The sequence below is a fragment of the Cavia porcellus genome, unplaced genomic scaffold (assembly GCF_034190915.1).
Source record: "Cavia porcellus strain 051 isolate PalLab524CR breed Dunkin Hartley unplaced genomic scaffold, mCavPor4.1 scaffold_1, whole genome shotgun sequence".
NCBI lineage: Eukaryota > Metazoa > Chordata > Mammalia > Rodentia > Caviidae > Cavia > Cavia porcellus.
In genome coordinates this window covers 111,999,356-112,012,474 of record NW_026947484.1, presented here as the reverse complement: position 1 = coordinate 112,012,474, position 13,119 = coordinate 111,999,356, and the positions used below count along the sequence as shown (strand labels likewise).

The 13,119-nt window shown below is 34.5% G+C and overlaps 1 protein-coding gene across 7 annotated transcripts in view; it reads right to left on the bottom strand.

Moving 5' to 3' along the window:
• Nucleotides 1–991: 991 nt before the first annotated feature.
• Znf326 (zinc finger protein 326) overlaps nucleotides 992–13,119 on the bottom strand; it is a 40,836-nt gene continuing 28,708 nt past the window's right edge. For 5 of the 7 annotated variants that reach the window (XM_063253983.1, XM_063253969.1, XM_063253991.1 and 2 more), the window contains 3 exons: nucleotides 12,633–12,728; nucleotides 4,922–8,124; nucleotides 992–1,567 (listed from right to left, as the gene is read on the bottom strand). In XM_063253983.1, coding sequence (XP_063110053.1) covers nucleotides 7,780–8,124; nucleotides 12,633–12,728 — 441 coding nt within the window. In that variant the 3' untranslated portion in view covers nucleotides 992–1,567; nucleotides 4,922–7,779. Of the gene's footprint in view, nucleotides 1,568–4,850; nucleotides 8,125–12,632; nucleotides 12,729–13,119 lie in introns of all 7 variants that reach the window. The other 2 variants (XM_063253974.1, XM_063253980.1) reach the window with 2 other exon arrangements.

Here is a 13,119-nt window from a genome sequence, read left to right as displayed (position 1 = left end):
TTACCCTTGCCCCTTTGCCATGCTCCTCTGCCTTGGAGCCAGCTGCCTTAGCCTGAAACAAACTCAGTCAGTTATTATGTCCCAGCAAAGAGCTGACAGTCCTCTTCAAATTGTTTATATCTTTCACCATGAAGTCTTTTGTTTCTTCTCTTTATGTATCAAATTCATCATACATTTTTCCTTAGGACTCTTTAAGATTTGTACCTTGCTTATAAATTCCTAAACTATCATTTTTTAAATTTTGATACCCCTTAATATTTTAGTAGTACTTGCATAGTTACTAAACTTTCTTTAATCCATTGGAAATGTATTTCTGCATAGTAATACATTATGTCTTCTCTCAATATGGCTAGTCTACTATCTCCATTTCATAGACTACTTGTACTCATGACTTTTATACATGAATATACAGCATCTACTCTGTATTACAGGAGTTTAATGTTATATTGGTCTATTATAACTTAATACTGTTTTTTGTATGTCCCTAGTTTTTAAAAAAGTTGTCTTTATTACATTGCACATGAATTTCTGAATTAGCCTAAGTGACATATGTGGCTAATATCTATTCTTCCCCTTTTCCTAAAGTAGAATTCATGGCTGTTACATACAACAACACAGTCATACAGCCTTTTTGGAAGCTAAATGTGTTCCTGTGGCTCTTTTCAGCAAGGAGATTGATGTAGAAAATTTTCTGGGAACTATTCTTTTAGTGGTATTTTAGTGGTACTGTTTCTTTTCTTTCTTTCTCATGGACGTTATAGAGACCAATTGTAGATAAAGTCTAAGAGATGGCAGAGCAAGAAGCCACCTCAGCCTCTGAAACTTTGAAGTGCCCCACTGCCCACCTGAGCTTTAGGATACTTCCGAAGGAAAACTTCCTTAAGCCACTGCGTTTGTTTTGTTTTGTTTTGTTTTGTTTTTTACGGAATACAACAAAATAAAGCGGAACAGTAAGAACAATATTAGATTTCAAAAAAATGACAGAAGGAAATCTTCTATAGTTGCTTTATTGCATACTATTATCTTCTAAATAGAAGCTCTGATTACCGGCTTTAGGCCTGCAAAGTCAAACAATATAAGCATTATTTTTTACTTCAGTTGCTAACTAACATCCCAGCCTGTGTTACTCAAAACCAGCCAGTTCTTTATGGAGGTGTGGGAGATTCTTGTCTCCCAATCCACATGCTGGCTAGCTCACGGCAGAGTGTGGGCTTCTTGATTCTTCTTCCAGCTTGCATGGCTGCTGTTGGCTCACAAGAGTGCAGGTTGCTTCTTTGTCCTCTTCCCAGAACACATGGTTGTTGCCGGCTCACATGGGGGCACAGGTTGGTTTCTTGGTTCTCCTCCCAGTACACAACTCACTGGTTTGTTTTAGGTTTGTATTTGTTTACGAGGTAGATGGGGGTGGTGGTGCTTGGCTCAAGGTCTCTTTGTGGTCCTTATCCGCCTTAAACTTTCTGTGTAATTCAGGATGGCCTCTCATCATTCTCCAGCCTCAGCCTCCTAGGGCTGGGATTACACTCAAATAAACCATTGTTATTTTTAAACTTCACAGCCAATACTAATCCTAAAAAACAGAACAACAATTTATTGATTCATATGAAAGTAACTGACATAGACAATTTCTTTAAAGGCAAGAATATAAAATGTTTCTCTTATTTATTCAGGTACTTTATATCCTTCACTAAACTGTAATTTTCCTCATAAAAATCTTCATGCTTCCCACTATTACTAAATAGTTCAGATTTCTGCTGCAAATGGGATTTTAAATTCCAATTAATTTTTAAATTACAATTCTATTAATTACATTGGCTAATGCAATGCTACAGATTTGTTTAACTACTACACAAAGCTACCTTCTATTGTTTCTAACTGCTCAACTGATTCTCTATCCACAATCACAGTCTGATATAATTACTGTGATGTCACCTCATAACATTTCTAAGGATTACACAACTGTAGTTGAGCAACAGGCATCAGTCTTGATCCAGACTGGAATATGTTTACAAAGCTTTCTGGTAAACATCCCCAGTCACATTAAAAAGGTTTTCTTCTAGTCCCAACCTGATAAAATTTAAACCTAAATATTAAGAAGTTCTTCTTCAGCATCTATCAAGAGTATAACATGGCTTTCCCCTCATTTAGTGTTTTTTTAATTTATTTTTTTTAAGTATAGTACTCTAAGAGGCCAAGGCAGGAAACCACAAGATTGAGCCTAAGGGAATACAATGTTACTTCAGCTATAATACACTGGCTACTATAATATCAGAAGTAATACACTGATGCCTCAGTTTACCAACTTTGTTTTATAACTTGGAGGACAGCTGTTTGTGTGGGGGAGATGGCAGTGGCCATGTTTGTCACCTAATGCAAAGTCTGCAAACAAGATTTTGCAAAATCACTTTTGTGAACTTGTTTGCATACGGAGGCATTTATGAACTGAGGTATTACTGTAATAGATTTCCTTTTTTGTTTGTGGCACAGGAGACTGAATCAGAGCCTTCACACTGAGCTACATCTTAAGACCTTTTTAACTTTATTGTGAAACATCATCTCCCACAATTGCTGTTTCATAGACTAGTTATACATGCAATTCTCCTGCCTCAACCTCCAGATTATGTGCATCATTTGGGTAAATCCTACTTTCACATGGCACATCATTCTCTAGAACCTAATTGGTAATTGTAGTATTTTTTCAGTGATTGCATCTGTTCTTAATAAAGACTACCTTTCATCAATAATTTTCTGGAATATTACGCTAACTTCAGATATCAAACAGGCATTTCAACACTTTGTGTAACCTAGAAGAGCTTATGTAAAATAATCTCTTACCTAAGATTCAGTTATTTCTTTTTAAATGAGAGCATTACAAAAGCAGTGTTTTGAATCTGACTAGATTTCTTATTAATGAGCTTACTGCTATTTATTTGTTAATTTACAGTTTTATTGTATTGGGAGGATGGTATAAAACCTGTATGGTTTCCACCTAACAAAAAGAATTTTTTTGTGTGTGCGGCTAGCTGTATGGTCATTTTTCTTTCACAGTATTTGAAAATACACTACATTAAAATTTGTGAATGTCGTGATATAAAATGTTTCGCTTTTCAACTCAGTATCTAAAAATTTCTGAAAGTTATGCTCAAATACTTAGCTATGACTGCAAATCTGTCACTAATTCCTTGTTTACCCACTTTACATACTATAATTTGTTTAAACTCATAGTTTTATGAGTTAATTTCTCAATGCCTGCATGTTCTAAGACTGCTGTTAACAATCATGTGTCATCACTCTTAGTTGACAATTTGACATAGGTAAAAATCTGAATTCAAAGTAATTTTCCCTGCCAGGGATTTAGCTCAGTGGCATTAGTGCCTGTCTGGCAAGCACAATCATAATTTCTATCCCCAGTACTACTACTACTACTACTAATAATAATAATAATTTGCCCTAAAAACTTTAAAACTAGCCATAACTTCTAACATGCCAATATATAGATATGTCTGAGATCAATGTGCTTTTTTCCCCCTTATATTTCTCTTCAGACATTTTAAGATGTTTTAATCATGAGATTACAAGGTTTATCCTCTTTCACTGTTTTGCTCAAGACTTCAACCTTTTATTATAAATCTTTATTGGAAATTTTTTCCTTGTTCATTTTTTTCTGTTTTACCTTCTGGAACTCCTACATACATACATTCAATCATTTGGTCAAAAACTGTGAGTCACATATCTTCCGTATCTTTTTTTGTAGGTCTCTCTTAGCTCATAATTCTATCTCAATTCTCAGTCATACTTATTCAACTAAGCAACCTAAATATTATCTAACCAATTATTTTTTACTTCCTAGATTTTTTTCTGTAAGTTTCTGCATCTTAAATTATTGCCATTACCTCTCAAATAAAGACTGCAAACCTACAGCACCTGTCTCAGCAGACATGCAGAGGCCACATGAGCCAGGTTACCCCAACAGTGAAAAGAAGGGCACTTTGTGGTAAACAAGTGGGTTTGGGGTTGCGGGCTGAGTATTGAAAAGTCTGCCATCATTGTTCTAGAAGCTCCTTGAAGATTGTAGTAACAGCATGTAATTTATGATTTACACATAAAATTGTAACTAGTACTATTATTTCATATATTAATTATACTTACTCTAGATACATTTTTTTCTGCACTTTTCCCCAAGAATTGTTTAAATTTGGTTTCTCTTTTATTCTTTTATGTTGCTCTTTTATTTAAGCACTGTGGTTTCTTAGTTGTGCATTTCTGTTTGTAAACGAGAGCCTACCAGTCAGCACACCTTTTCTGCAAAGGTTAGGCTTCTAGGTCCACAGACAGGATCTTTCACATACTTTTTATCACTGCCCTTGAAAAACTAAAATCTACACAGAAACACTGCTGAAACCCCTGCAGGTGATAGCTCTCTTACCACTAGGTTTCTAATCCCTGGGGCATTGCCGTGCTTTCATGTTTACTATATATACACATACTCATTCCATATATGCTGAGTCTCATTGTATTTGGCATGCAGCAAAGTGCTTACGACTTTAGCTTGGAGGAATTCTATGACCATGGAGAATGGACTAACTAGTCCTTTTTTAAAGACCTGGCTTACCACATCTACAGCCACCAATTCCTTAATTATCATCTGTGTGGGCTTGTTAGCTCCTCGGCTCTCTTGGTTTCACTAAGATCTGACTATTTGTTTCTTATCTTCTACATATAAATAACAGCATCCTTGTTTTCTAGTGTGGTCATTAATTCATCACTGTAGTATGTTATCACTGTTTTTTTCTATAACTTAAAGGAATTTTGGCAAATAACAACTGAAAGATCTCAAACTCTCTTAAACTCACACTTTGTAAGATAACTAGGTTGCTTGTACTTCCCTTTAAAAGATGTCAAACCCAGGTGTGGTAAAACACACCTATTATCCAGCACTCTGGGAGGCTGAGGCAAGGTGATTCCAAATTCAAGTCTCAGCCACACAACTTAACAAAATCCTGTCTCAAGAAAAAAAAAAAAAAAAAGGAAAGAAAGAAAGGAAGGACAGATGTCAAGTTGTAATCAAAACTGTGCTTGGACTTAATGCCACTCAATTCTCTACATTTCAAAACTGGTAAAGTAAATGCTATGTATATTTTACCATCAAAAAAAGTTTGCTTACATTCAAAACAAGGACAATTTTATAGGCAAAACAAATGTTAAAATAATATAGTATGTAAGGAAACCTGATAATAATGTATTTCCCTTGAAAACAAAAACAATTCTCAAATATGTTTCAACCTACACTGTCAATATGTGCCTCTGTAAGTTTTTTCTGTGCCTATGGGCAAAACTGTTATATGAGAATACTACTAGTCCTATTACTAAATTTGCAACCATTTTTTAAAAATGTTTTTTACAAAGCTAATTTTGGACCTCCACAAGTCTGTTACAGATCATTCCAATGCTGTCACAAAGCATTACAGAGAATCCTCCAAAGTTAAATGTTCCTACAATATGGCACAAAGCTTCTGTTTTCATGAGAATCATAGAAACCAAACATTTGTCTGAGAGCCCTATTAATGCTGCAATCACACCTACCTTCAGAATCACAGAACACTCATTAAAAATACATCACCTCCAAAAAATAAGCTTTGATCAATCTGAAGTGAAGCCTTCAAATCTTCACTTCTACAAAAACTGAAGCAGATTATAGGTAAATTTCTTTGGTTATTAAATTACATGTCTCCTTTTTGAGTAAAGAAACACAATCATGGGAAACAAAAGCTGAAAGATTATTAAAGATCTTATATCCTTATTATAAAAGCAATGAAGGTATACAAACACTAAGGATCACAAAAATTAATCTGCTTGTAAACTGGACTAAAAATCTACAAAGTATCCAATGGATTACACATATATTTAAATTTCTCAATTAAGCACAATAATATACTTTATTAATACCTTACAAGTAAACTAATCTTTATAAAGAATTATGCTTCCCACAAAAATTATTTAGTTGATCTTTCTTAACTTTCACTCTAAAACACTTACCTAGAAGCTGTTAGCTGTTACAAGATTCTTGCTATACAGGACTCTTTCTAAGTTTCATTTCTTAATCAGGTTACCACAGATAGTTTACTTTAAAAACCCTGATATAGTGCCAAAAGAACCAAATACTAATAAAATCAGACAAATTTATTATTTTTTACCTTGGCATTTCCACAGTACTTTAAAACAAAGGTGAAAAAAAGAAGGTTGATCAAGTCCTATTCATCTTAAAATTTAAGCTCCTGAGCAAAAACAGCTTTCTGCTAACTAAACAGATGACTAAATAAGAACCAAATTTTATAGTCTTCAACTAATCTTCCCTTATATGGGTTTGAATCGCTCAACTGGATCTAAATGCCTAATGTATTCTTCCATGTTAAAGGTAATCGAACCATGTAATCTTCCATGTTAAAGGTAAGTTACTATTAAAAAAAGTAGTAATAATGGTCCACAAAAATTGCACTTAAGCCTTGTTTTATAACACAAAAAGAGAAAAAAAAATCAAACAAATTCTACAAATACCCATACATTCATTCATTTCATGCCTTTTATTACTTAATATACCCATACATTTATACATCTAATGCTTTAAATTGTTGAAGAGCTAGTTTTATTGAAATAAAATCCTTCCTTAAAACCAGACAGAGTAAAGATTCAAAAAACAATGACCTTTGAATTCATACTCTGATAAGACAAGAGCACTGCTTTCTAGTCATACAGAAAGATGGTCATTTGAAAATAAATGACTTAAAAACAGATCATCCATTAGTGTTCTCTTCATTGAACATTTAGGTGCAGAAGCCATAAAAAGTTACAAAAAAATTTCGAAGAGAAATAATTCTTTTTTAAAAAAGAAAATGACTTGCTGCTTGGCTATTCAGGCAACGACATTAACAAAAGAACTAACACAACCACGGAAAACTTATTTATATTCAAATGTATTTTCAGGAAGATTCCAAGATTTGACACAAGCACAAAGAAAAAAAACAAACTAAGACAAGTATAAACAAGGTCAATTATAGACTGACCTCTATTTGAAATGTGCTTAAAAATATAGTTTACACTTTTTAAAAATAATGATTGAGAAAATTTTTTAATTCAAGTCTTCTCAATCATTTTGAAATACCTGTAAGTTGAATTCATACATTAAGGCAAATAATGATTTTAAGTATTCATTTAATTGATCAACTATTTAATTTAAATTGCTAATCTGGACAGAAAGTTTAAAAAAAAACATTTATTGCTACAAAGGGAAAGATTCACAAAAAGCTTTAAACTATCTTAACACAGATTACTAACCAATGTCCAAATGGTTTTAAAAAACTACACATAGCACAAAATACTTGCCCAATTTAGCTTATCTAGGGTAAGTATTCCCCAAAAATCAATGCATACTTGAAAATTCACTCAGGAGCAGCATTTAAGTTCAAATGATTAGAATAGATATACTATCAATATACACCTATTAACCTTAACACCAGTAAAGTAATAAAAATTAAGCTTAAAAATCATACAAACAATTTATTAGATTTTCTAAGTTTGGTAGCTATAAAAACTAAACTAAAAATAGTAATACCTCCATTTTATTAAACAAATGCCAAACATTTAGAAATTATATAAAACAATTTCAATGTGTGGAATGCATGCAACATGGGTGTTAATTCATTAATTTAAGCTATTAAAACTCTTACCCTTTTTTCCACAATAGGACAGAAATTTAAAGCTCCTTTTAAATCTAACACCTCATACTTAATTTTCTTCAGGTTGCTCAACAGGGAAATCAACAGGTTCTTCCTTTGCTGCTTCCTCCTCTTCCTCTTCCCCAGCTACCTCAACTTCACCCTCTGCTCTATCCTCACTCACCACTCCTCCTTCCTCCCCTCCCTCTGCATCCCCCTCTTCCTCTACTCCAACTTCTCCTGCTTCCTCCACTTCCTCGACTTCTTCTACTTCCTCTGCTTCCCCTGCTTCTTCTTCTTCCTCCTCTTCATCTTCCTCCTCTTCAATAGGTTCATCAATCTTTTCTTCATCCTCTTCATCTCCTTCTATTTGCTGATCCTGAGAATGATCTTGATTTTCAAAAGGGTTCTCACCCTAAAAACATAAAAAACAGCTTTTTAAATCAGCACTCATTTCTCCATCACTGAAATTATTTGCTCTGTCATGAAAGCTAAGTACTATCTGAAGTTTTTTCACTTAAGAAAAATCCAGTAAATATTTACTAAATATATACTTTTCTAACATTTGGATATATAATTTCCTAAGTCATTACATTACTCTCCATAAACTGAAATACTTAACAGAGTACTTAAAAGCTGTATTTTCTTTTCAACTGAATTTCTAAAATCACACATTAAAAATAAAAGACAAAATGTAGATTTTGGTAAAAATAAAACAGGTTAGACACAGATTTGCACTCTACTTAATTACAACTATTCAATGTATTATTGTAGGATCTCTTTAAATCTTAAATCAATATCAGGTACCTTGTTTTACCTACTAGATACTGGTTTTACTTCCACATAAAAAATCATGTCACTCATTCAGGAAACATTCACAGAGAAAGCCTCATTTTAGTAACTATATATCTGGGTCCAATCTCTCATAAATTGTATCATATCAGATTAATTACTATAGTAAGAAGCAATACAAGTTAATGAACAGGTTAAGTATTTAGACTGATGCTATACTTTAAAATGAACAGATACGAATGTGCAGGATAAAATGTAAGAGAACAACAATAGAGCTAGAGGTGTAGCTCACAGGTACAGTGTGCGCTTAGGAAGTCCATTGTTCAATTCTCTTGAATCAAAAAACAAACAAACAACAACAACAAAAAAAAAAGGAAAAAGATGACAAAGTGTTTGCCAAAACAGAGTTTCAAGAATAAGTGATATAAGACTGGAAGTGGTAGTGCATGCCTATACTCCTGGCACTCAGGAGGCTGAGGCAGAAAGAGCACCATAAAGTCAAGGCCAGCCTGGGTTACACAGTGAGTTCAAGGACAGTCTGAATTACATAGCTGTGAGACTCTGCATCCTCCTCCAATGTAATAAGTGATACATCAGTAATACCAAATAATGCAAACAGATAAAAGTAGAAATGAACTGAAAAATGTCATTAGAGTCATTACCAAAGCTAAATTGAAGTTCTCTAGGGTTTACTTTTATATATATATATATATATATATATATATAAACAACAGTATATTAAAAAATGTTAAAGACCTTCAGATATAATTGGGTCATAAGAAAATTTCAAATGTACCATGTACCTGCGAGTCAGAAGTAGCTAAGAATACACTGTCACAATTTCCTGTGAAGTTTGCAAAAAATTAAAGCCTGGCTCCCTACTCTGCGATTTCAACTTCATCAAGTACTAAGCTCCTACTAAAAACACTAATTCCTAAATCAAACTCAGATCACTTAAATCAAAATTTCCAGGGCAAGTCTGGTAACCTATATATTTAAAAGCATTTCAGGCAATATTATTCTCAAGAGTTTGAGAAATCCTATCAGATGACCTGAAAAAGGGCCTTGGCAATTTTATATATATATTTTTTTTAACAAACCCTTATGTTGAGGGCTTTCAGTTAATTGCAGCAAGGGGCCTGCTCTGCTGTATTCAAAACTCCAACCTCCATGGTATTTCTGTTAGCAAGAAAGAATGAATAAAGCCAACTATAAGTGGAATAGTGGTAGGAACTCATAAGAATTTTTGAAAAGCAGTGTTACATGTTGAAAGGATGACCATGAATACCCAGGACAGGTAATAATGGTAGAAAAAATGATACAACGAAAAAATTAGAAGAAATAGATGATACGATTATCTTAACAGGGATAAAGTTTAAAAGGGAATTTTGTCAGACTAAGAGCACGTGAAAGTAGCCATAACCAACCAGAGAATAAGAATGTTCTGGGGAATGATAATACGGAATAGAACAAACAGAAATCTTGAAAAAAGTTAAGTCACTGAATAATGTGACACCTAGGCTTCTGCATGCTAACTGGCAGGTAAATCTTCTTATAATCCCAGCACTCTTGAGAAGAAGAAGCAGGAAGATAACAAGATCAAACCCAACCTGACCAATTTAACAAGTTCCACTCTCAAAAGTAAAAGAAACTCAAACTGGGTGTGGTGGCTCACACCTGTAATCTCAGCACTCAGGAGCCGAGGCAGGAGAATCATTTTGAGTTCCAGACCATCCTGGGCTACAAAAGTGAGCTCAAAGCCAGCTTGAACTACATAGCAAGACCCTGTCTCAGAAAACCACAAGGAAAAAAAAAAAAAAAGGAAAAAAAGAAAAAGGCTGGGACCATGTGGGATCGGAATACCCATTTTGTTTTTTTTTTTTGTTTGTTTTTATACTGGGGATTGAACTCATCATCTTAGGCTTACCAGGCAAGCTTTGAACCACTGGGCTAAATCCCTCATGCTACCCAATTGTTTACATCTGAGTTTCCTAGTATTAGAGGGCAATCTTTCTCCTTGCTTCCTGATTTTACGAGTAAAAACTTATCTGACCTGCTGTGTCTCCTCTTCTTTTTCACAGAAGAGCTGAATACCTAGTGTGGTGGAAAAAAACACTGGACGTGTAGGACTCACACGTCCTTCTGGGTCCCCTAATGGGTCTTCCTACCAACACAAAGGGTACTCTTCTAGTCTATTCTATGCCATGTCAACTAGGGGAAGCCTATAGGGACACAGCTAGGTCAGTGACAGAAACTGGGGAAAGGTAAACTTAAGGAGTGAAACATTATAGATCTTAGTCACTACATATGTATGATCCAAAAGTATGGTGAATGTTTAACTCTTTAAAGATTTATTACAGTAAAAGATGTATTGCTACCTTTGGTCTCCCTCAAACTACTCCTCCTTTCTTACTTTCCTTTCTTTGAACACACTTATTCCATCATTCTTGACACTTTCTGAAGCAGTTATGGAAGTCCTCGTTACAGGCAGCTGAGCCAGTTAGAAATATAGGCAGTCTGACAGGGCTAGGCCCTCCAGGAAGCCAGCACAGAGCACCAGATATCTGATGACTTTGGAGGGCACACATACCTCTTGCTGTGGGCCAGATCTCAAGACAGAAGGCCAAATAAATGTAACCACACCTTTAAATATAATCCTTAGGGATTAAGTCTGGATCACCTTAAAGTCAGGAGTCCCCATTCCAATCCCTAGGGAACAGTCACTGCTCTCTGAGAATGCCCATTGCCTATGTGACTTGCTTTCCCATTTGTCCCTAATGTAATCAATTTTACCTGAACTACTGATTTTATTGGCTAACTACAGTTATGTCTCACCTTATGCCCATCTGCCTTGTGAGTTACCAGTTTTCCCCCACCTTAAACCCATGGTTTTACTTTATGAAAGTCCCTGGAAAAGACAAGAGTCCTTGATAACCTGTTCAGGACCCCTTCTGTCTCTCTTCAGACAGAAGTTTCTTTCTCTCAATAAATATATTCTACTCTTCACCTCCATTGTGCCTAATATTCACTCTTCAGTTTTCAAGAACACAAACTCACAGAGAAAATAGGTCGGGAGTCTCATTTCCCTGAATCACTCTTTACTTTCCTTTCTTTGAACATACTTATTCCATTATTCTTGCCACTTTCTGAAGCAGTTGTGGAAGTCATATCTTTAATTATGAGTACTATATTCATCAATGGATTAACTGGTAGACAGCAGGTAAAAGTGCCATTGGGGGGTGGAGCCTTGGGGTGGAGGCTCTAAGTGGAATGATGTCTTTCCCTCCCCAACTCCTCCCTTCTGTTTCCTAGGAGAGCAGCTTCCTCCTTAGCAGACCCTTCTACCATGCATATCCCATCTCAGAGTCAACTAACCATGAACTCAAACTGTGAACCAAAATAAACCTCTCTTCTTTGGTTGCAGATTTCAGGTACTTTTATCCCACCCAAACAGTGAAAGTGACTAAGTTGCGGCTACCCTTAACTGTCCTCAATCAATTCACCTTTTACCGTCATTTTGACTTTGGGGAAAAGCAAGAAGTCTCCTGGTCCCAGACTCTGTGAAGATGGTGCATCAGGAGACATTCTAATGTTTATAGGAGACTGCCATTCCACTGGATGGTACCTGGCAGTAGTAGCATTCACCACACACCATAAAGATACCCGGAAAAGAGAACTTCTAGAACAACTGGTTTAAGAAAGTGGCAACAACAATATGTTATGTGTTTCTGAAACAAGCAGGAGTATTTTGAGCGGCTTTTACTGTAATAGCTTTTTTTACTTGAAACATTCTCTGTATATTTTACTTTGATCACTCCTTGTATTCTCCAAGTCAGGTTTTTTAAACCAAGGATAAAGCTGATATTTCCCAACTTCTGTCCAATTCTGTATGAGGGACAAATCATTTTCTACTCATTTATAATCCCAACAATTAAAAAAATGTCAACTATATTCAATATATTAAGTTTCTATTATATTTCAGTATCACAAGGAGTTGTTCTAATTTTTTCAATAAAAAATGTCAATTATATTCAATATATTAAGTTTACATTATATTTCAGTATCACAAGGAGTTGTTCTAATTTTTTCAATATTACAGTATTTTTAAAAGTTTTTGCCCTCAAATCTTACCTTAACAAAACGTTCATACCGGGCCTTCACTATTGGATTATTTAAAATGCTTGTAGCAGTCAAGACACTCTCTCTTTTTATTTGTTCCTTATAAGCCTATGAAAAACAGAACACAATTAGGGTACTAGGAAGCCATACCATAAAAAGTTTATATAATTAAAACATTTTATATCCACATTCTCTGTTAAATGATTCCTTTTACAGCAAATTAAGCTACAGAGCAACAATAGCTATTGGGGCCACAATCTAAATCATATATGATTAAAACAATGAAGATCAACAAGCTAAATCAATTTAAATAAAGAACACACAGGTCTCAAATATCATAATTATAGATCTACTACAGATATGTAGTTGCTTTCTCTTTTAATCTATATATGTCTTAAGTCTGAAATACTAATTTTTAGAGCAATTTTCTTCAAGAGCAAGTAGTCTTTCTCTAGGTTACAGTTATCAACAGATTGTATTATACAGAAAAAAAGATAAT